Source organism: Lepidochelys olivacea (assembly GCF_965140295.1).
Source record: "Lepidochelys olivacea isolate rLepOli2 genome assembly, chromosome: 21".
NCBI lineage: Eukaryota > Metazoa > Chordata > Testudines > Cheloniidae > Lepidochelys > Lepidochelys olivacea.
In genome coordinates, this window is record NC_140431.1 from 17,910,562 (window position 1) to 17,934,843 (window position 24,282).

The 24,282-nt window shown below is 45.7% G+C and overlaps 1 protein-coding gene across 1 annotated transcript in view; it reads left to right on the forward strand.

The window, feature by feature from the left end:
• The window catches only part of KLHL12 (kelch like family member 12), a 101,094-nt gene that overhangs the window by 46,219 nt on the left and 30,593 nt on the right, over positions 1 to 24,282 (forward strand). Inside the window, exon 6 of the mRNA XM_084610915.1 lies at positions 3,851 to 3,957. Coding sequence (XP_084467041.1) covers positions 3,851 to 3,957 — 107 coding nt within the window. The remainder of the gene's footprint in view (positions 1 to 3,850; positions 3,958 to 24,282) is intronic.

Genomic DNA, 24,282 nt, shown 5'->3' on the forward strand with positions numbered 1-24,282 from the left:
TTAGATGTATTAGGAACTGGGGCACCATTGGGAAAGGGGAGCCTATACAGGAAGGATAGGCTCCACCTAAACCAAAATGGAACCAGATTGCTAAAATTAAAATTAGACTTAAAAAGATCGTAATTAAAAATATCGTAGAGCAGTTTTTAAACTAAGGGCTGGGGGAAAGCGGACAGGTGCGGAAGAGCGCATGGTTCGGACAGAGACATCCCTTAGGGGAGGATCTATTACTGGAGATTCGCTACGTCCTAGTAAGGAGAAGAGGATGGAAGATGATAAAATGCGGGTGGGATCTGATGAGAAACAGTCATAAGGTTCCCATTCAATTACATCATGTAAGGCAGACAGCTAAAAAGTGACAATTTTTTTTAAGTGCTTATATACAAATGCTAGAAGTCTAAATAATAATAAGGGTGAACTAGAGTGCCTCATATTAAATGAGGATATTGATACAATAGGCATCAGAGAAACTTGGTGGAATGAGGATAATCAGTGGGACACAGGAATACCAGGATACAAATATATCAGAAGGACAGAATGTGTGTCCTTGTGTTCTGATGTGCAGAAAGAATAGCAAATATGGTGGGCAACCAGCTTGACTTAACAGACAAATCTTCAGGGAGCTTAAACACAGAAAGGAAGCTTACAAAAACTGGAAACTTGGACAGATGACTAGGGAGGAGTATAAAAATATTACTCGAGCATACGGGGTGTAATCAGGAAGGCCAAAGCACAATTGGAATTGCAGCTAGCAAGGGATATGAAGGGTAACAAGAAGGGTTTCTACAGGTATGTTAGCAACAAGAAGGTGGCCAGGGAAAGTGTGGGACCCTCACTGAATGGGGGAGGCAACCTAGTGACAGATGCTGTGGAAAAAGCTGAAGTACTCAATGCTTTATTTTTGCCTCGGTCTTCACAGACAAGGTCAGCTCCCAGACTGCTGCACTGGGCAGCACAGTATGGGGAGGAGGTGAGCAGCCCTCAGAAGTGAAAGAACAGGTGAAGGACTATTTAGAAAAGCTGGACATGCACAAGTCCATGGGTACAGATCTAATGCATCCGAGGATGCTGAGGGAGTTGGCTGATGTGATTGCAGAGCCATTGGCCATTATCTTTGAAAACTTGTGGCAATTGGAGAGGTCCTGGACAATTGGAAAAAGGCAAATGTAGCGCAAATCTTTTAAAAAGAGAAGGAGGAGATTCTGGGGAACTTCAATCCCCGGAAACATCATGGAGCAGGTCCTCGAGGAATCCATTTTGAAGCACTTGGAGGAGAGAAAGGTGATCAGGAACAGTTAACATGGATTCACCAAGGGCAAGTCATGCCTGACTAACCTGATTGCCTTCTATGATGAGATAACTGGCTCTGCGGATATGGGGGAAACGGTGGACGTGATATACCTTGACTTTAGCAAAGTTTTTATATGGTCTCCCACAGTATTCTTGCCAGCAAGTTAAAAAAGTATGGCTTGGATGAATGGACTATAAGGTGGATAGAAAGCTGGCTAGATCGTCGGGCTCAATGGATAGTGATCAATGGCGCGATGTCTAGTTGGCAGCTGGTATCAAGCGGAGTGCTCCAGGGGTCAGGTTTGTTCAGTATCTTCATTAATGATCTGGATGATGGGATGGATTGCACCCTCAGCAAGTTTGCAGATGACACAAAGATGTGGGGAGAAGTAGAAGTAGATACGTTGAAGGGTAGGGATAGGGTCCAGAGTGACCTAGACAAATTGGAGGATTGGGCCAAAAGAAATCTGATGAGGTTCAACAAGGACAAGTGCAGAGTCCTGCACTTAGGACGGAAGAAATCCCATACACTGCTACAGGCTGGGGACTGACTGGCTAAGCTGCAGTTCTGCAGACAAGGACCTGGGGATTACAGTGGACGAGAAGCTGGATATGAGTCAACACTGTGCCCTTGTTGCCAAGAAGGCTAATGGCATATTGGGCTGCATTAGTAGGAGCATTGCTAGGAGATGGAGGGAAGGGATTATTCCGTTCTATTCGGCACTGGTGAGGCCACATCTGGAGTATCGTGTCCAGTTTTGGGCCCTCCACTACAGAAAGGATGTGGACAAATTGGAGAGAATGCAGTGGAGGGCAACAAAAATTATTAGGGGGCTGGGGCACATGACTTGTGAGGAGAGGCTGAGGGGACTGGGCTTATTTAGTCTGTGGAAGAGAAGAATGAGGGGGGATTTGATAGCAGCCTTCAACTACCTGAAGGGGGTTCCAAAGAGGATGGAGCGAGGCTGTTTTCAGTGGTGGCAGATGACAGAACAACAAGCAATGGTCTCAAGTTGCAGTGGGGGAGGTCTAGATTGGATATTAGGAAACACTATTTCACTAGGAGGGTGGTGAAGCACTGGAATGGTTACCTAGGGAGGTGGTGGAATCTCCATCCTTAGAGGTTTTTAAGGCCTGGCTTGACAAAGCCATGGCTGGGATGATTTAGTTGGGGTTGGTCCTGCTTTGAGAGGGGCTTTGGACTAGATGACTTCCTGAGGTCTCTTCCAACTCTAATGTTCTATGATTCTATGACTCTGTGATTCTATGACGTGATTGTGCCGCTCTATTCGACATTGGTGAGGCCTCATCTGGAGTACTGTGTCCAGTTTTGGGCCCCACACTACAAGAAGGATGTGGAAAAATTGGAGAGAGTCCAGCGGAGGGCAACAAAAACGAAAATCAGACAGAAACGAGATAGAGCTCTGTGGAGCTTTGGGATATAATACATGGTTCAAAATCATTTGCTTGTTTACATAGTTTTAAGGTGACTGCAAAGGAAAGAAATAGTTTGATTTTTTTTTCCTTCTCTTTGATGTAGAAGGAAGGATTAGGCAGAATATTTAGGATTTTTTCTTTTCAGGGCTTGGCTATTCCTGTTTTACTTGGCAGTATTATGGAAAACTGGGGAAGTAGTAGGATGATGATCTTATGAGTAGCAAGGAGGTGAAACTGGGCAACTGAGTGGGGGAACATATTTTGAAACAATTACACTGTTCTTTGATGTATTTATTTACTTAAACTCCTGACAAACATTGGAGAGAAAATAAGCTTCCTTGTTAAAGATCCAGCACTGCTCCCCTTTAAGTAGGGGCTTAACAGGCTCCCATTCCAGTAGTCTGGGCCTCCAAGAGACCTCCAGAAAAAATGGAAGAGGAAACGTGATATTCTTGATATTTCTAAGCTAAACAGAACAGGCAGGAAAAATCCTTTCAGGCCTTCCTTATGCATGATAAAGAAGCAAAAAGGGCACTGAATTCTTTTCTTTCCTTTATAGGAGAAATATTCAACACAATTAACTTCATGGTCACTTGAAAATGACTTTATTTGGATTTTAATATTTTCAGAAAATAGTTCTTCCCCCAAATCATCCCTTCTACCTTTAATTATGAATATTTTGTAGCTGACTTGCTTCCTTCCTTCAGGATAGGTCTCCCACTGTGCTTCAGTGGGGTAGCTAGATAGGTACAGCAGCAACTGTGGTTGCATGAGGAGGGTATAGGGCATTCACAGTGAAATGGTGAATGAGGGAGGGTGCTCTCTCTGGCCTGCATCTGAGGGGTAGCTTAGATGATGAGAAAGGAGAACAATTCTTGTGAGAATAAGCTAGGAAGAGCATGCACCGTCCACCAGCCGCTTTGAGGTGTGGGGAAGGCTGAATATTGTCTGTCTGGAGCGGGGAGGGAGACAGAGCAGTGACAGCAATATTCAGTTAAAGAGGCAGCTGTGCCCCATCATTCCTGGCACAGACCATCCCTCCAGGATGGATCCAAAAGCTTCTTTAAAAGTGACCCTTTGGTGGCAGAGGAATTAACTTGACTCTGGTCTTTTTTTTCTACAGGGGCTAACGAGGTTCTGCTAGTGATTGGAGGCTTTGGCAGTCAGCAGTCACCTATTGACGTGGTGGAAAAATATGACCCAAAGACTCAAGAGTGGAGTTTCTTGCCAGTAAGGAATCATCTGCTTTACTACATTTTTCACCACGAGTGGGTCCTGCAAATGTAATGGATCAAAATACTGATAGGTCTAAACATTCTGATAAGGGATAATTGCTTAGTGTTCCCCTTACGGACTGTCCATTCTCTTCCGCTTAGAATTGGAGCTTTATGTTCAGAGGGACTGCTGAGATTTAGATGTTGCCAGAAATGTTAATGATTTAGCATGCTTCCTCTGCTTGACTGAGATGTGCACCGGTGCCCCAACTCAGTACTAAGGGCTCTTTTAGGTGAGATACTAAATTTAGATCCCAAGCTCTTATGGCGGTTAAAAATTCCCCTGAAACTTTTTGCAAGGGTTTGTATGAGTTTCTGTGTTCTGGCCAGATTCCAGCTTGGATGACTGTAATCTACCTCCTTAAATTACGACTGAAGTTAGATTCAGTATTCTCCATTTCCTCTCCTAAGCTGTTGTGTAGTGTTGCTATTAGCTGTTAAACAGCTGCCAAGTTCTATCCAGAGGACGCTGTATTTCAGTGGTGAAATGATGCTAGTGTATAAACAGTGTATAATAAATGAGTGAAGTTGGTAGAGCACAGTAAGATCTGTGGAGAAAAGATGCCACTAATTGATGGTCGTTAGTCTTAATATTGATAACATAGACATATCAGGTTTTTTGGAAAGATTAATTAAAATATTATCTCAGGAAATATACGTTGAGAAAAATGTCTTACTTCATAGATCAATAGATATCAAAGCCAGAAGGAACCACTGCTGTAGATCTGCCCCAAAATAATTCCTAGAGCAGATCTTTTAGGAAAACATCCAATCTTGATTTTAAAATGGTCAGTGATGGAGAATCCACCATAATACTCAGTAAGTTGTTCCAATGGTTAATTACTCTTGCAGTCAAACATTTACACCTTGTTTTCAGTCTAAATTTTCTCTAGTTTCAACTTTCAGCCATTGGATTGTGTTTTACCTTTCTCTACTAGATTGAAGAGCCCGTTCTTCTTCGAGATGAGTGTCCCTGTGGGTGCGCCTTCGCTCAGAGATTTTTACAGCAGTACTCGCATAGGCCATGCATGTGCAGTGCCTGCCTCACGCACCTGCCATGTCTCAATAGCACGCGTGCGCGGCCGGTCTCCTCAATTCCTTCTCTACCATCCCCAGCCTGAGACGGAGCTCAGCAGTCAGTGAAAAACTTCTTTGCTTTTAGCTAGTCTAGTTAGTTTTACACATTTTTACCATGTATTTAGTTAGATAAGTTTTATTTTTCCTTTCCCAGTCCCTCAAAAAAAAAACTAACCAAAAAAAAATCCATTTTTTTCTTCCTTCCTGTTTTTCTTGTCAGTTAGTTCATAATATGACTGGCTCACCAGGTTTTACGTGCTGCACTGCATGCAGAGACGCCATCCCTATTTCAGATGGCCACTCTCAATGTGTTGGCTGCTTGGGGGAGTCCAACGTCCCCCAGAAATGTATCCACTGTAGTAAATTAAAAGCTAGGGCACGAAAAGACAGAGACCTCAGGCTCAAGCTAATATTAATGGAGAAGTCCCTCGGACCTGCCTCCGACCCGGATGCAGTTTCCTCATCGAGACAAAGCCCTCCTAGGTCAGCAAAAGATTAAAAAAACAGCAAAAAACTGACCACGTGCCTCGCCTCACAAAGACTTACCGCTTCCCAAACGATCTTCGAGCGGGTCTGTCTCCTCAGTGCCAACCACTCCACGGCTCAGCACATATGAAGTGCCGGGCACCTCTGGCACCGCACGTACCCCGGCTGCTTCTGAGGCACACCAAGGCTTCAGGCTTAAAGTTGCCTCTTCTCATGCAGCACCGTGAAAGACCCAGTGCCGCCTCAACTGAGCCTGCTTGTGTCACAGCCTAGTGTGGTTGCTACTGCGGCACTGGCACCTCACGTCCCTATGCCTGCCTCTATGGCACAGTGGCATTCGGCACCACCCAACCCCAAGACACCGCAATTGCAGCTAACAGAATGCACTGGCTGCAAACACTGCAGCACCGCAGTTGCTTCATTCAGGGGTTTTACTGGTGTTACCGACCCTACAGTCCCCCCTGCTTGATACTGATCCTTCACCAGACCTCTCAACACGGCCCCGACAGCTATCTCCTATTCCCTCTCACTTCTCTAGTTATGAGGATGCCGATGTTCAGGGAGGTTTTTCACCATACCATTCCTCCCAACTCCAGACCCCAGTCAGCAGGGGACACAGGAGATTCAAGGTCTTCATACTCCAAGGACCTACCACCCTGGTATGCACACCCATGGATGGGACCACCCGTGCCATTCCCCAGACAGTGGCGTTACTGGGGCCCCTGGGGATCATACAGGAAATACCATGGTGGCCGACACAGCCCCAGAAGAGGTGACACCACATCTCCTCTTGAACATGTGCATACATCTGTGACTGAAGTACAGGAACAGCCTGCAATGCTGCATGCAGAAGAAGAGGCTTCTGACACCTTTCCAAACAGCATTAACCTGTCATCCCCACCTCCAACAACAGCGGAGGATTTTTCTTATTTTCAGGATCTCTTCGAAAGAGTGGCTAATGAATTTAAGATTACCCTGGAGGAAGTACCCAAAAATCAGCGTGAGCTGCCCAACATCCTGCAACCTTCCAGTGCATCTAAGATTGCCCTCCTATTAATGGACCCTGCCAAGAATATCTAGCAAACACCAGCCACTATAACCCCTACCTGCAAGTGAGCAGACCGGAAATACTATGTCCCTTCCGAGGGCTCGGAGTTCCTTTTCATACACTGAGCACCCAATTTGCTGGTAGTTGAAGCAGCTAACCAAAGGAACAAACAGCATCTCCTGTTCACCCCTTTTGACAAAGACAGTAAAAGGTTGGACCTACTCAGTCAGAAAGTGTGTCATGCACACTACAATTCAGGGTGGCTAATTACATGGCCCTATTGGCCAAATGTTACCACAGAAACGACAGGAAACTCATGGACTTTATTACCGATATTCTTGAGGACAAGAGACAACAATTCAAACCTGTAGTCTCTGAGGGGCTCTGCGACAGCAGTCGTGATGCGTTGAGCCTCATGGTTTACATCTTCTTTCCCACATGAGATTCAGAATACCTGTGGAAGATCTCCCCTTCGATGGAGACAAATTATTTGCCACAAAGACCAACAAAGTGTTGCATACCATGAAGGATTCCAGAGCGACATTCAGGTCCCTAGGCATCCATACACCATCGACTAGAACAGGGGCGGGCAAACTTTTTGGCCTGAGGGCCACATCGGGTTTCTGAAATTGTGTGGAGGGCCGGTTAGGGGAGGCTGTGCCTCCCCAAACAGCCAGGCATGGCCCGGCCACATTGATTCCTACCCAACAACTGGAGTTCATAGGTGCACACCTCGATTCATTAACGGAACTCACATCTCTCCCACTCGACAGATTCAACACCATAAGAAATCTGATCGCCAAGTTGCAGAACAGCCCTCAGGTCACTGCCTGAGACTGCCTGCAACTTCTGGGCCATATGGTCTCTTGTACTTCTGTGGTCAGAGAAACATGCCTCTACATGCGGTGCTTCCACGGCTGGATGACCACTGTCTACAGGCCAAACGTACACGGTCTAAACAGACTTCTGTCTATCCCTACCAAAGTCAAGGACTCACTCATGTGATGGACCCTTCCACACAATCTCTGATCCGGAGTCTCATTCCTACAGGACTCCCCCTTCATTATAATTACTATAGACACACCCCTCACTGGCTGGGGAGCACACATAGGGTATCATACCACTCAGGGACTTTGGTCCCCTACCGAAGCTTCTTTACACATAAACCTTCCAGAACTCCGAGCAGTGTGCAACGCTTGCCTCCAATTCCTCCCCCTTCATCAAAAACCAAAACATCAGGATCATGACTGACAACATCACCTGCATGTTTTTTATAGAGAGACAAGAGGGAGCTCGATCCCACTCTCTTTGCACCGAAGCTGTGAAGCTCAATATCCAACTCAATATCCAGATTTCAGCTTCTTACCTATCCGGTTCTTTAAACACTACCACGGATGAGCTCAGCAGAGCATTTCCCCTAGAACACTTATGAGAGATAAACAAGATCATCTTACACAACATATTCAAAATATGGGGCTACCCGAAACTGGACGTTTTTGCAACTGCAAAACCAAGTATCTGGAATCCCGCTCCAGAGCAGGCCTAGGGAAACACTCCTTAGGGGACGTGTCATGATCCAATGGAGTGGCAAATTACTGTATGCATTCCCCTCGATGCCACTTCTACACAGTGTGGCTCAAAATACAGACAGACTGTGCCAGGGTCATACTAATAGCCGCTAAGTGGCCCAGGCAGGCGTGGTACACTTTTCTTACCAGGATGTCCATTTGTCCGCTGATTTTGCTGCCCCTTCTTCCAAACCTATTATCACAGCAAAGCAGTCGACTACACCACCCCTGCCTACACCTCAAAGCATAGCTCCTCACTGGTTCTTCAATGAGGAATGTGATGGGGCAAGGCCAGATGGCTATAGAAAAGTAGTGGGAGATAGATATATTAGCTCCAGGCTAAACAAATCCCTGGTACGAGGATAAGTTAAATGGCAGGTGCTCCAGGTCAATTAAGACACCTGGGGCCAATTAAGAACTTTCCAGAAGGCAGGGAGAATGCTAGGTTGATTGGGACACCTGAAGCCAATCAGGGGCTGGCTGAAACTAGTTAAAAGCCTCCCAGTCAGTCAGGTGGGTGTGCATGTCAGGAGCTGTGGGAGGAAGTTGCGCTGTTGGAGAGGCTGAGCAGTACACACCATATCAGGCACAAGGAAGGAGGCCCTGAGGTAAGAGTAAAGGGGAGCTTGAGGAAGTGAGGGCTGCTGTGGGGGAAGTAGCCCAGGGAATAGTACATCATGTTTCTAAAAGGTCAGCTACCATAGCTGATACTATTAGGGTCCCTGGGCTGGAGCCTGGAGTAGAGGGCGGGCCCAGGCCCGGGCTCCCCCCTTTACCCTCACCCCCCCCAATTAATCAGTGAGACTGGGAGACAACAGAGACTGTGCAAGGGAGGGTAGCTTCTCCTCACCTCCCTCACCGACTTATGATGAAAATGGCTCAGTAGACTGTGACCCTTGTCTCTAGACACCACAAGACTGAGGAAACTACCATCTTTGCTCATCCCATCACAAAGCGGTTCCTCAAGGGCCTCCAGTCCCTATACCCAGACATTTAAGCTACCCACTCCACCTTGAGACCATCTCTTAGTCCTAACATGCGTGATGCAGCAACCATTTGAACCGCTAGCAACGTGTTCTCTCCTGCACCTATCCATGAAAACTGCGTTTTTAGTGGCAATTACCTCCGACAGACATGCAGGAGAAATCAGAGCACTCCTGGTGGATCCACCGTACACTATATTTTTTTAAGGACAAAGTCACCCTTCAACTGCACCCCAGATTTCTTCCCAAGGTGCACTCAGCTTTTCACATCAGTGAACCTATCCACTTACTTACCTTTTTCCCTAAGCCACATACAAACACTTTTGAGTTAACAGTGCACACACTGGATGTGCGCAAAGCTTTGTCCTTTTACTTGGACAGGACTAAACCCTTTAGGAATTCCCCAAAACGCTTTGTTTCAATTGCGGAACACTCTAGAGGTACAGCCGTCTCTAATCAGAGACTTTCCAATTGGATAGTGGGTTGCATTCGCCTTTGTTATCAATTGAACAACATGACTCCTCCAACTTCTATTAGAGCACACTCCACGAGATCCCTGTCAACGTCTGTGGCTTTCCTACGTAACATTCGCTTTGCAGATATTTGCAAGGCTGCCACTTGAGCTTCTGAACACATCTTTGCAAAACACTATGGTCTTATTCAAGGACCCCTAACTGATTCTCGTATGGGCTGAGCTGTGCTATGTACAGCTTTTCTTACCTGTTCCAAAGTCCCTACCACCTCAAGAGACAATGCTTTTCAGTCACCTGGAGTGGAGCACCCACAGTGGAGAAGAAGAAGAAGTTAATCACCTGTACAGTAACTGAAGTTATTCGAGATGGGTGTCCCTGTGGGTGCTCCACTACCCACCCTACTCCCCTCTACTTCGGAGTTGGAGCGGTTTCCATAATAGAGAAGGAACTAAGGAGCCCGACCACGCATGTGTGCTATTGAGACACGACAGGCGCACGAGGCAGGCACTGCATGTATGCGGCCCGTGTGAGTACTGCTGTAAAAAATCTCCCAGCAAAGGTGCAGGGGCGCACCAACAGCTGGAGTTGAGCACCCACAGGGACACTCATCTCAAAAAACGTCAGTTACTGCACAAGTGAGTAACCTCCTCTTATTAAATATTCCCCATGTAGGTACTTATAGACTATAATCCAGTCACCCCTTAACCTTCTGTTTGTTAAACTTAATAGGTAGAGGTCTTCGAGTCTCTCATTATAAGGAATGTTTTCTAATCCTTTGATCATTTTTGTGGCTCTTTTCTGAACCCTCTTCAATTTATCCACATCTTTGTTGACTTGTGGACACCAGAACTGTACACTGTACTCCAGCAGCAATCACACTAGTGTCAAATATAGAGGTAAAATAACCTCTCCTACTCAAGATGCCCGTTTATGCATCCAAGGATTGCATTAGCTCTTTTGGCCACAGCGTCACAGTGGGAGCTCATGTTCAACTGATAATCCACCACCCCCCCGAAATGTTTTTCAGAGTCACTGCTTCCCAGTATAGAGTCCTCCGTCATGTAAGTATGGCCTACATTCTTTGTTCCTAGATGGATACGTTTGCATTTAGCCGTATTAAAACACACATTGTTTGCTTGCACCAAGCTTACCAACCAATCCAGATCACTCTGAATCAATGACTAGTCCTCTTCATTGCCACTCTCCCAGTTCATGTGTCATCTGCAAACTTTATTAGTGAAGGTTTTGTTTCTTCTTCAAGTACTTGCTCATCTCTATTTCATGCTAGGTGTGTGCACGCCACATGCACAGTTGCCGGAGATTGTTCCCTTAGTGGTATCCATTGGGCTGGCTCTAGCACCCTCCAGAGTCGTGTGGTGATATAAGGGTCACTGCCGGCCCCACACACTCTCAGTTCCTCAGCCCATGACGGTTGCTGGAATGATCCTTTCTTGCCCTGACAAGGTTACTTCCCAGTGATTTCAGACTCTTTCTTCATACATAGTGCATTTAGTTTTTCCAAGTTGTGATAGCGTATATAGTTCCTATTGTCAAAGGACTTTTTGCCCCAGGGGCCGGGTGTGCCCCGGTCCCCAGGCTTCAAGCCGTGTGTTTCTTGTGGCAAACCTATGCCTGTGTGTGACCTACAGTCGAGTGACTTAAAGTGCTTGGGGGAAACTCATGTAAAGGACAAATGCAAAATTTGTTGGGACTTCAGACCCTGCACTAAAAAGGACCGGGACATAAGACTAAAATCTATCCTCATGGAAACTGCCCTCAGACCTGTCTCAGAGCTGAGCCACTCCGATTCGGCTCCAAGTACTTTGGCATTGGTGCGAAGCACTCCCCCAACACCATTCTCCATTGTTGGTGCCAAGGAAGAAGCACAAAAAGCAGCACGTTGAGAGAGGGCGCTCGCTGGTGCAGAAGAGAGACAAGTGGGGAGAGTGAGTGAGACCCATGCCAGGCCGCTCTTCTACCCCGGTCCCACGTCAGCACCATTGACTCTGCCAAAGGTGTTGAGTCTGGTGCCAGGACCTTCCTCTGATACCAGGGAGCCACCGCGGTACCAATGGACTGACGGTGCCATCGACCCTGGAGGCTTTTCAGGAGGCTAGGGACCTTCTCTCTCTCTCTCTCTCTTCCAGTCCCTCCAACCCCACTGGGGCACGTACCAGCTCTAGCGTCTGAAAGCAGGAGGGAACAGGGTGTGTCATGCGCCTTCTTGGCACCATCCAGGGGGAAGCCCCACACTCCCTGACACGCCGCTGGTCCCTAGAATACCAGCACCATATGGAAGTGGATACCCTTCCACCATGGTTGCCGAGAGGAATCCTCTTCGGAGTCTATGGGGAACCCTGTGTATCACCAGAAGCCCACCATCGATACCCTGCCTATTCCCCATTGAGCTTCACTGCTGATCCCCTAGCGGGCACCTAGGCGGTGGGTCACTGGCCAATGCCATGGTCCTATTGGAACCCCTAGGGGTTTCCCCCAGTACCAAGGCATGTCTCCCACTGTTCCTACTTGGTGGCCTCCAGAAGACGGGATACTGCTCCTTTCTGCTCGGCACCAGACCCCAACTCCGGTACTGACCCTGATTCTGAAGTCCAGGAAATGCCACAAGTGGACATAATGGAGGAGGAGGAGGAAGGAGTGCTTTCTTCTCATCCTCCCCAAACGAAGCTGTCATGGGTCCCAGTAGCCTACTTCCCCAGGACAATTTTAAGGCCCATCAGGACCCGCTGAAGCAGGTCACTTGAAGCCTGGGCTTGAAGATCAAGGAGCTCAAAGAGACATCACACAGCTTTATTGATATCCTGGCTGAAGCAGTTCTATCCAAAGTTGCCCTACCCATCAGTGAGGCAGTGATAGGACCAGTCAAGGCCCTGTGGCAAACTTCTTCTCTGGCCCCCACCTCAAAGAGGGCAGAGAAAAAGTATTATGTGCCAGCAAGTAGGTTCGATTACCTGTACTCACATCCTTCCCCTGGGTCCCTGGTGGTGTCTGCAGCTAACAAACGGGACAGGCAGGGCCAGTCGAGAGCTACCTGAAACAAAAAGACGCTAAGAAACTGGACCTTTTCAGAAGAAAGGTTTATTCCATGGGTAGCCACCAACTGTGTATTGCCAATCAGCAAGGTTTGCTGGGGAGATATGATTTTAATCTATGGCACTCCCTGAATAAATTCAAAGACTCCCTGCCTCAAGATTCAAGACAGGAGTTTGCAGCGCTCCTAGAAGAGGGTTAGAACATGGCCAGGACCTCTCTCTAGGCGGCTCTGGATGCTGCTGACTCGCTGGCCCAAACAATGGCCTCCACAGTCACCGTGAGGCACTGTTCCTGGGTCCAGTTCTCCGGCCTTCTCTACAAGGTCCAACAATCAACCCAGGACTTCCCATTTGAAGGCTTCTCCCTTTTCTTGCGGCAGAAGGACACGAGACATCATTGACACGAGGGCCACCCTACGATCCTTAGGCCTGTATGCTCCATTTGCTTCCAGAAAACACTTAATGCCCCAGCAGCCTCCTCAGTTCTCCAGACCTCCAAGACAGGAACTCTACAAAAGAAAAAGCAGAGGTTATAAATGGTGCCAACCACTCCCGTCCACCTCAGCCTCCCAGTCGGGGACTCAGATACTCTGGCAGGCCTTTTGAAGATGTGCCTGAGGGCGCTGCACTAGTTGTCATTTCAGATCTGCCACCCTCTTTTATTTTTGGACCATCTGTTGCTCTTCAGCCTGGCTTGGACATCCATAACATTAGACCGATGGGTCCCGAGTACAGTGACAGTCAGATATATCCTTCAGTTTTTATCCACCCTTCCCACCCACCCACCATCTCCATCCCTCTTCAGGGACTCTTCTGATGAGCAGCTCCTTATCCAGGAGGTCCAATCCCTCCTACATATGGGGGCTGTGGAGGAAGTTCCTCAAGACTTGAGAGGGCAGGGGTTTTACTCCCAATGTTTCTTAATCTCAAAGGCACAAGGGTGGCTCCAGCCTATCCTGAATCCTGCATCGTCTCAACAGATATCTCAAGAAACTGAGGTTCTGCATGGTCTCCCTGGCCTCCTTCATTCCCTCCCTGGACTCAAGAGATTGGTATGCATGGTCCTCGACTTAAAGGACGCATACTTTCACATTTCTATCTTCTGTGCCCACAGAAGATTTCTCAGGTTTGTAGTGGATCATCGCAACTACCAATTCATCACCCTTTCCTTCAGCCTGTCAGCAGCCCCAAGGGTTTTTACAAAGTGTATGAGGGTTCTAGCAGCCTTCCTCAGGCAGAAAGGTATTCACGTGTATCTGTACCCCAACAACTAGCTGATCAAAGGTCAATCGCAGGTTCAAGTGCAAGATAATATCAGCACAAGCTGAAACCCCTTTAGTGCTCTGGGCCTGCTGATAAACGAGCAGAAGTCAACTCTTGTCTGGGTTCAGAGAATAGAATGTATTGGGGCTGTGCTCAACTTGACCCAAGCCAGAGCCTTTCTGCTGGAGGCCCACTTCAAAACCATGGCAGATCTGATATCCAAGGTCATGGCCCACCAAATCTCGACAGCTTAAGTGTGCCTCAAGCTGTTGTTACATGGCGGCTTACACTTACGTGGTTCAATATATAAGACTGTGCCTGAGGCCCCTACAGATATGGCTAGCATCAATATACTCCCCTAGCAGATACCACTTGGAATCAGTACTTATGAGCCCTAGCCTGGTCCTCACCTCCCAGGTCTGGTGGAAGAAACCAAGGTTGGTAATTTATGGTCCCACAGCCATCGGTGTCTTTAGTCTTGGATGCATCAGACTTGGGGGGAACCCACCTCAACAACCTCAGGGCCAGAGCTATCTACTTGACCAAGTGGAAACGTTCCACTTGTTGGGCCTCCGAACAGGATCCCTTTCCATCTCGATTTTCTCTTCAGTCTATCTTGGACTATTTGCTCCACCTAACGCAGCAGGATCTGGGTCTCTCGTTTATTAAAGTTCATTTGGTGGCCATCTTAACATTCCATCCCCCCAGTGAATGACAGATCAATGTTCTTGCACAAAATGATGGTCCCGTTTCTCAAGGGGTTAGAAAGACTCTATCCTCAGACTGGCGAATCGACCCCCTCCCCCATGGGACTTAAACCTTGTCCTGTCGAGGCTTGTGGCCCCCCTTTGAGCTGTTAGCATCATGCTACCTACTACTTCTCTTCTGGAAGATTGCCTTCCTGGAGACAGTCACCTCGGCCAGAAGGTTGTCTGAGATTAAGGCCCTTATGTCCAAACCAACTTGCACAGTATTTTTTGAAGACAAGGTCTAACTGTGCCCAGGACGATGCCAGTTTTGGGAGAGCAATGTTGCATTCGGCAAATCCATGAACTCTGAGTCCACCTCCTGGGGTACTGCTTGTGAGTCACATAGCATGGAAGATATATGAGCAAACACTCGAAGAAAAAAGAATTACTAACCTTCCATAACTGTTGTTCTTTGAGATGTGTTGCTTATGCCATTCCATGACCCACACTTCTATCCCTATGTGGGAGTTACATGCAAGAAGAAACTAAGAGGGTGCGGGGCTGGCGGCACCCTTTATACCTGGTCATATGTATGTGACTCCAGAAGATGCTAGAGCTGGCCCATCGGATACCACGAAGGAAAAAATCTCTGGCAACAGCACACATGGCGTATGCACACCTAGCGTGGAATGTTTTTGGAGTAGCAGCCGTGTTAGTCTGTATCCGCAAAAAGAAAAGGAGGACTTGTGGCACCTTAGAGACTAACAAATTTATTTGAGCTACAAATTTACAAATTTATTCGTGAGCTACAGCTCACTTCATCGGATGCATTCAGTGGAAAATACAGGGGGAAGATTTATATACATGGACAACATGAAACAATGGGTGTTACTGTACACACTGTAACGAGAGTGATCAGGTAAGGTGAGCTATTACCAGCAGGAGAGCTGGGGGAAAACACCTTTTGTAGTGATAATCAAGGTGGGCCATTTCCAGCAGTGGACAAGAACGTGTGAGGAACAGTGGTGGGGGAGGAATAAACATGGGGAAATAGTTTTACTTTGTGTAATGACCCATCCACTCCCAGTCTTTATTCAAGCCTAAGTTAACTGTATCCAGTTTGCAAATGAATTCCAATTCAGCAATCTCTCGTTGGAGTCTGTTTTTGAAGGTTTTTTTTGTTGAAGAATTGCCCCTTTTGGGTCTATAATCAAATGACCGAAGAGATTGAAGTGTTCTCCGACTGGTTTTTGAAGGTTCTAATTCTTGACATCTGATTTGTGTCCATTTATTCTTTTACGTAGAGACTGTCCAGTTTGGCCAATGTACATGGTAGAGGGCATTGCTGGCACATGATGGCATATATCACATTGGTAGATGTGCAGGTGAATGAGCCTCTGATAGTGTGGCTGATGTGATTAGGCCCTATGATGGTGTCCCCTGAATAGATATGTGGACACAGTTGGCAACAGGTTTTGTTGCAAGGATAGCTTCCTGGGTTAGTGGTTTTGTTCTGTGGTGTGTGGTTGCTGGTGAGTATTTGCTTCAGGTTGGGGGGCTGTCTGTAAGCAAGGACTGGCCTGTCTCCCAAGATCTGTGAGGGTGATGGGTCGTCCTTCAGGATAGGTTGTAGATCCTTGATGATGCGTTGGAGAGGTTTTAGTTGGGGGCTGAAGGTGATGGCTAGTGGCATTCTGTTATTTTCTTTGTTGGGCCTATCCTGTAGTAGGTAACTTCTGAGTACTCTTCTGGCTCTGTCAATCTGTTTCTTCACTTCAGCAGGTGGGTATTGTAGTTGTAAGGATGCTTGATAGAGATCTTGTAGTTGTTTGCCTCTGTCTGAGGGGTTGGAGCAAATACGGTTGTATCATAGAGCTTGGCTGTAGACAATGGATCGTGTAGTGTGGTCTGGATGAAAGCTGGAGGCATGTAGGTAAGCATAGTGGTCAGTAGGTTTCCGGTATAGGGTGGTGTTTATGTCACCATCGCTTATTAGCACCATAGTGTCCAGGAAGTGGATCTCTTGTGTGGACTGGTCCAGGCTGAGGTTGATGGTGAGATGGAAATTGTTGAAATCATGGTGGAATTTCTCAAGGGCTTCTTTTCCATGGGTCCAGATGATGATGATGTCATCAATGTAGCGCAAGTAGAGTAGGGGCATTAGGTGACGAGAGCTGAGGAAGCGTTGTTCTAAGTCATCCATAAAAATGTTGGCTTACTGTGGGGCCATGCGGGTACCCATAGCAGTGCCGCTGATTTGAAGGTATACATTGTCCCCAAATGTGAAATAGTTGTGGGTGAGGACAAAGTCACAAAATTCAGCCACCAGGTTTGCCGTGACATCATCGGGGATACTGTTCCTGACGGCTTGTAGTCCACCTTTGTGTGGAATGTTGGTGTAGAGGGCTTCCACATCCATAGTGGCTAGGATGGTGTTTTCAGGAAGATCACCGATGGATTGTAGGTTCCTCAGGAAGTCAGTGGTGTCTCGAAGATAGCTGGTAGCGTTCGGCCTGAGGAGGGAGTTTACATAGCCAGACAATCCTGCTGTCAGGGTGCCAATGCCTGAGATGATGGGGCGTCCAGGATTTCCAGGTTTATGGATCTTGGGTAGCAGATAGAATACCCCTGGTCGAGGTTCTAGGGGTGTGTCTGTGCATGGAATGGACATGAGCAACACATCTCAAAGAACAATATTTATAGAAGGTTAGTTACCATTTTTTTTCTTCCATGTCATTGATAAAAATGTTAAATAGCATAGATCCAAGAAAGGATCCTGGTAGGATCCCCACAGGAAACACAACAGCTTGATGATGAATTCCCCATTTAGTTACACTTTGAAACCTATCAGTTAGCCATCTTTTAATCCATTTAATCTGTGCCATGTTACTGTATCATAGCCAATGAGGTTAATCCGAGGCGTGATCATTACTAGTTGAAAATCTTTCTAGAATTTTAATCAAAATGTCATGTGGTACCAGATCAAACGCCTTACAGAAATCTCTGTATATTATTACATCAGCACTATTAACTTTTATGAGATTACAGGTTTGGTAGATTTTTTAAAAAAAAAGATACCAAGTTAGTTTGACAGGATCTATGTTGTATAAACCCATATTCTTATTATTCTTTCGCATGGTGATAGTTACACATTGCTTTCAGTGTTCCACTATGTAGACCCATACTGATTGACATTAATTACATTTTCCTCCTTTAATTATTTATGAATCAAGGTGCGTATCAGTTGCTCCATTGTCTTACTCGGGATCGATGACAGACTCACAGACCTATAATAACCCAGGTCATCCCCTTTACCCTTTTCATATACTGCTACAACATTAGCTTCTTTCCAGTCTTTGGGAACTTCCCCAGCATGAAAATTAACATTAATGGTCCAGGAAGCTCCTCAGCCAGCTCTTCTGAAACTCTTCAGTGGAAATGATCTGGACATGCTGATTTTAAAATATCTAACTTTAGTATCTGCTTTTTAACATCCACCTGAGATACTACTGGAATGGAAAGAGTGTTACCATAGAATCATAGATTGGGGTGGAAGAGACCTCAGGAGGCCATCTAGTCCAACTCCCTGCTCAAATCCAACTAAATCATCCCAGGCAGGGCTTTGTCAAGCCAGGTCTTAAAAACCTCTAAGGATGGAGATTCCACCACCTCCCTAGGTAACCATTCCAGTGCTTCACCACCCTCCTAGTGAAATAGTTTTTTCTAATATCCAACCTAGATCTCCCCCACTACAACTTGAGACCATTGCTCCTTGTTCTGTCATTTGCCACCACTGACAACAGCGTAGCTCCATCCTGTTTGGAACCACGCTTCAGATAGTTGAAGGCTGCTATCAAATCCCCCCTCATTCATCTCTTCTGCAGACTAAACAATCCCAGTTCCCTCAGCCTCTCCTCATAAGTCTTGTGCTCCAGCCCCCTGATCATTTTTGTTGCCCTCCACTGGACTCTTTCCAGTTTTTCCACATCCTTCTTGTAGTGTGGGGCCCAAAACTGGACATAGTACTCCAGATGAGGCCTCACCAATGTTGACTGTAGGGGAATGATCACATCCCTTGATCTGCTGGCTATGCCCCTACTTATACAGCTCAAAATGCTGTTGGCCTTCTTGGCAACAAGGGACCACTGTTGATTCATATCCAGCTTCTCGTCCACTGTAACCCCTAGGTCCTTTTCTGCAGAACTGCTGCCTAGTCGCTCGGTCCCTAGTCTGTAGCGGTGCATGGGATTCTTCTGTCCTAAGTGGAGGACTCTGCACTTGTGCTTGTTGAACCTCATCAGATTTCTTCTGGCCCAATCCTCCAATTTGTCTAGGTCACTCTGGACCCTATCGCTACCCTCCAGCGTATCTACCTCTCCCCCCATCTTAGTGTCATCTGCGAACGTGCTGAGGGTGCAATCCATCCCATCATCCAGATCATTGATGAAGATGTTCGGATGATTTAGTTGGGGTGCTCCTGCTTTGAGCTGGGGGTTGGTCTAGATACCTCCTGAGGTCCCTTCCAACCCTGATAGTCTGTGATTCCATGTTGAACAAACCTGACCCCTGGGGCACTCCACTTGATACTGGCTGCCAACTAGACATCGAGCCGTTGATCGCTATCCATTGAGCCCAACGATCTAGCCAGCTTTCTGTCCACCTTATAGTCCATCCATCCAGCCCATACTTCTTTAACTTGCTGGCAAGAATGCTGTGGGAGACTGTATCAAAAGCTTTGCTGAAGTCAAGATATATCACTTCCACCGCTTTCCCCATATCCACAGAGCCAGTTATCTCATCATAGAAGGCAATCAGGTTGATCAGGCAAGACTTTCCTTTGGTGAATCCATGTTGACTGTTCCTGATCACCACCTTCTCCTCCACGCGCTTCAAAATGGATTCCTTGAGGACCTGCTCCATGATTTTGCCAGGGACTGAGGTGTGGCTGACCAGTCTGTAGTTCCCCAGATTCTCCTTCTTCCCTTTTAAAAAGATGGGCACTACATTTGCCTTTTTCCAGTTGTCCAGGACCTCCCCTGATCACCATGAATTTTCAAAGATAATGGCCAATGGCGCTGCAATCACATCAGCCAACTTCCTCAGCACCCTTGGATGCGTTGCATCCGCCCCTATGGACTTGTGTGTGTCCAGCTTTTCTAAATAGTCCTTAACCTGTTCTTTTACCACCAAGGACCGCTTACCTCCTTCCCATACTGTGCTGCCCAGTGCAGCAGTCTGGGAGCTGACCTTGTCTGTGAAGACCAAGGCAAAAAAAGCATTGAGTACTTCAGGTTTTTCCACATCATTTGTCACTAGGTTGCCTCCCCCTTTCAGTAAGGGTCCCACACTTTCCCTGACCTTCTTGTTGCTAACATACTTGTAGAAACCCTTCTTATAGCTAGCAAGAGATGTGAAGAATAACAACTCCAATTATGCTTTGGCCTTCCTGATTACATCCCTGCATGCTCGAGCAATATTTTTATACCCCTCCTCAGTCATCTGTCCAAGTTTCCACTTCTTGTAAGCTTCCTTTTTGTGTTTAAGGTCCCCATAGATTAATCTGTTAAGCCAAGCTGGTCACCCGCCGTATCCTTTCCATGCATCGGATCGTAGGCGCCGACTTCTGCTCTTGCCGGTGGGTGCTCGACCCCCCTCTGCCCCCAGCCCCACCCCCACAACACCCCTTCCACGAGGCTCTGCCCCCTTCCTGCCCCAATTCCAACTCCTTTCCCAAATCCCTGCCCCGGTCCCACCTCCTCCACTGAGCGCGCCATGCTCCTGCTCCTCCCCCTCCCTCCCAGTACGTCACCAGACGGCTGTTTGGTGGTAGCCAGACAGGAAGCACTGGGAGGTAGGCAGAGGAGCGGGGACGCGGTGCGCTGTGGGCGGTGGGGGGAAGCTTGGCTTCCAGTGGGTACAGAGCACCCACTAATTTTTCCCCTAGGTGCTCCAGCCCCAGAGCACCCACGGGGTCTGCGCCTATGCATCGGGGTCGTTTGTTCATGCACCCTCAAAAAGGCTTCTTTAAAATACAGCTAGCTCTCCTGGACTCCTTTCCCCCTCATATTCACCTCCCAGGGGATCCTGCCCATCAGTTCCCTGCGGGAGTCAGTCTGCTTTTCTGAAGTCCAGGGTCTGTATTCTGCTGCTTTCCTTTCTTCCTTTTATCATATATGACTATATCATCTGTAAAAAGAACAGGAGTACTTGTGGCACCTTAGAGACTAACCAATTTATTAGAGCGTAAGCTTTCTGAAATATATCATCTGTGTTTTTCCCTAAGATAGAACACAAATATTTGAACACTTATGTCTTTTCTGCATTATTATTGATAATTCTACCATTTCCATCTAGTAAAGGACAAATATTGTTAGATTTCTTTTTGTTCCTAATATTCTTAAAAACTTGTCCTCCTTAACTCTGCTGGCCATAGTTTTCTCCTTGTGTCCCTTTGCTTCCCTGATCAGTTTTCCATGTTTCCTTACTTCTGATTTATATTCATTACTATCAACTCCCCCTTTCTTCCATTTGTTCCATATGTTATGTATATATATTTATTTATAAGTGCCTTCACTTCCCCACTAAGGTTTTCTTTTTTTTTTAGGACTGTCGATTAATCGCAGTTAACTCACACGACTAACTCAAAAAATTAATCGTGATTAAAAAGTTAATCAGGATTAATCTCACTGTTAAACAATAGGATACCAATTGAAATGTGTTACATATTTTCAGTGTTTTTCTCCATTTTCAACTATATTGATTTCTATTACAGCACAGAATACAAAGTGTACAGTGCTCACTTTATATTATTTTTATTACAAATATTTGCATTGTAAAAAATGTTAAACAAAAGAAATAGTACTTTTCAATTAATCTCATACAAGTACTGTAGTACAATCTCTTTATCATGAAAGTGTAACTTACAAATGTAGATTTTTATTTATTTATTACATAACTGCACTCAAAAATAAAACAATGTAAAACTTTAGAGACTACAAGTCCACTCGGTCCTACTTCTTGTTCAGCCAGTCGCTAAGACAAACAAGTTTGTTTACATTTACGGGAGATACTGCTACCTACTTCTTATTTATTATGTCACCAGAAAGTGAGAACAGGCGTTTGCATGGCACTTTTGTAGCTGGCGTTGCAAGGTATTTCCGTGCCAGATATGCTAAACATTAGTATGTCCCTTCATGCTTCGGCCACCATTCTAGAGGACATGCTTCCATGCAGATGATGCTTGTTTTAAAAAAAAATAATAATAATAATTAAAGTTGTGACTGAACTTCTTGGGGGAGAATTGTATGTCCCCTGCTCTGTTTTACCCGCATTCTGCCATATATTTCATGTTATAGCAGGCTCGGATGATGACCCAGCACATGTTCATTTTAAGAAAACTTTCACAGCAGATTTGACAAAACACAAAGAAGGTACCAATGTGAGATCTGTAAAATTAGCAACAGCACTCGACCCAAGGTTTAAATAGCTGAAGTGCCATCCAAAATCTGAGGGGGATGAGGTGTAGCGCATGCTTTCAGAAGTCTTAAAAGAGCAACACTCCAATGCGGAAACTACAGAACCACCAGAAAAGAAAATCAACCTGCTGGTGGCATTTGACTCCTGATGATGAAAATGAACATGCGTCTGTCCGCTCTGCTCTCGATCATTATCGAGCAAAGCCCATCTTCAGCATGGACACATGTCCTCTGGAATGTTGATTGAAGCATGAGGGGACATATGAATCTTTAGCACATCTGGCACGTAAATATCGTGTGACGCCGGCTACAACAGTACCCTGAGAACACCTGTTCTCACTTTCAGGTGACAGTGTAAACAAGAAGTGGGCAGTTATCTCCTGTAAACTGTAACCAAACTTGTTTTGTCTGAGCGATTGGCTGAAGTAGGACTGAGTGGACTTGTAAACTCTATAAAGTTTTACATTGTTTTATTTTTGAATGCAGTTATTTTTTGTCCATAATTCTACATTTGTAAGTTCAACTTTCATGATAAAGAGATTGCACTACAGTACTTGTATTAGGTGAATTGAAAAATACTATTTCTTTTGTTTTTTACAGTGCAAATATTTGAAATAAAAAAATAATATAAAATAAGCACTGAACACTTGTATTCTGTGGTGTAACTGAAATTGAAAATGTAGAAAACATCCAAAAATATTTAAATAAATTATATTCTATTTTTAACAGTGCGATTAATCACGCAATTCATTTTTTAATTGTGTGATTCATTTTTTGTAATCATGCAACAGCCCTACTTTTTTTTCCCTTTCTTTTTTTTTTCCTAATATGGCATTTTTCCTTGACTGAGGGATTGTGGCTTTTTGGGCATCTAGTAAAGTGTTCTTTCCAGCTATACCCTAGAGCAACAAAGATATTGGGAGGGGAGGGATAGCTCAGTGGTTTGAGCATTGGCCTGCTAAACCCAGGGTTGTGAGTTCAATCCTTGAGGGGGCCATTTGGGATCTGGGCCAAAAATTGGGGATTGGTCCTGCTTTGAGCAGGGGGTTGGACTAGATGACCTCCTGAGATCCCTTCCAACCCTGGTATTCTATGATTCTATATGGAAACATGGTTTAGTTAGTATGTGATGCACAACTTCTGAAACTTCCTTATGAGTTGACTAGCTAAAGAAACCTGTGAGAGAGTTAGAATGTAAATATAATTTACTTTATTGAAGTACACTAAGAACTCAGAACATAAATACTGTAGAGCACTCTTCCTTTTGGTGGAAACACGTGTGTTTTGCCTCTGCAGAGCTTAAATTGAGTCTAGATTTCCATTTTAAGCCCCGTATCCAACCTCTCTCTAAGGACTGATTGGAGCAACTGATTTGGTTGTAAATTTCAATGTTTACTATAGGGTAGGCAAAGTTGTTTTTTTTTTTTTAGTTCCGGGAAAAGTGTTGGATTCCAGATTTTTGTGTGCTGCTTAATCAAAATGGGCTCTGTTCTAATGTGACGTCCCCCTTCTCCTCCTCCTTCCCCCCCCCCACAAGTGAATCTTCATTATTTTTGTCTTCCTTGTTCTCGATTGTGGAAAATGTAAAGAACTCCTAATGTGATGCACAGCTGCAGTTCCTTATGTACTTGAGAGTAGGGCTTTTTTAAATCACAGGAAAGGATTATATAGGAGTCTTAATATTTTAGCCATAGAGATTAGTAAAGGATTACAGTAGAAAAGCCAGTTTCATTATCCAGGGAAGTGCCATTCCTGCTTGCTACTATTTTCTGTGAGCTAGAGGACTACAGATGTTCTCCAAGATCAGAAAAGGAGAAGGGAGTGTGGGGAGAGGGAGGAAGAGAAAAGGTAAGGGGGAGAAATTAGGGACTGAAGAGGGAAATTCCAGGGCAGGAGAAGAGTGGTGGAAGTATGCTGTCTCTCCTGCAACATTAAATCAAAACCCTGTGTGTGATGTGATTACAGGGCTGTATAAATGGCTGCATCATTGCCAATTTGTTAAGTTGCTTCATAAGCTCTGCACCCAAAAAAATATATATATTTAAACCTGCAAAGGACTTTATCAAATTGGGCTTCTGACCTTTTTGCTCCTTTTAAGATGGATAAAAAAAGGAATGGAAGGGCTTTTGTTTGTTTCTGGCTTTAAAATTTTTTTATTTTTTTTTTACC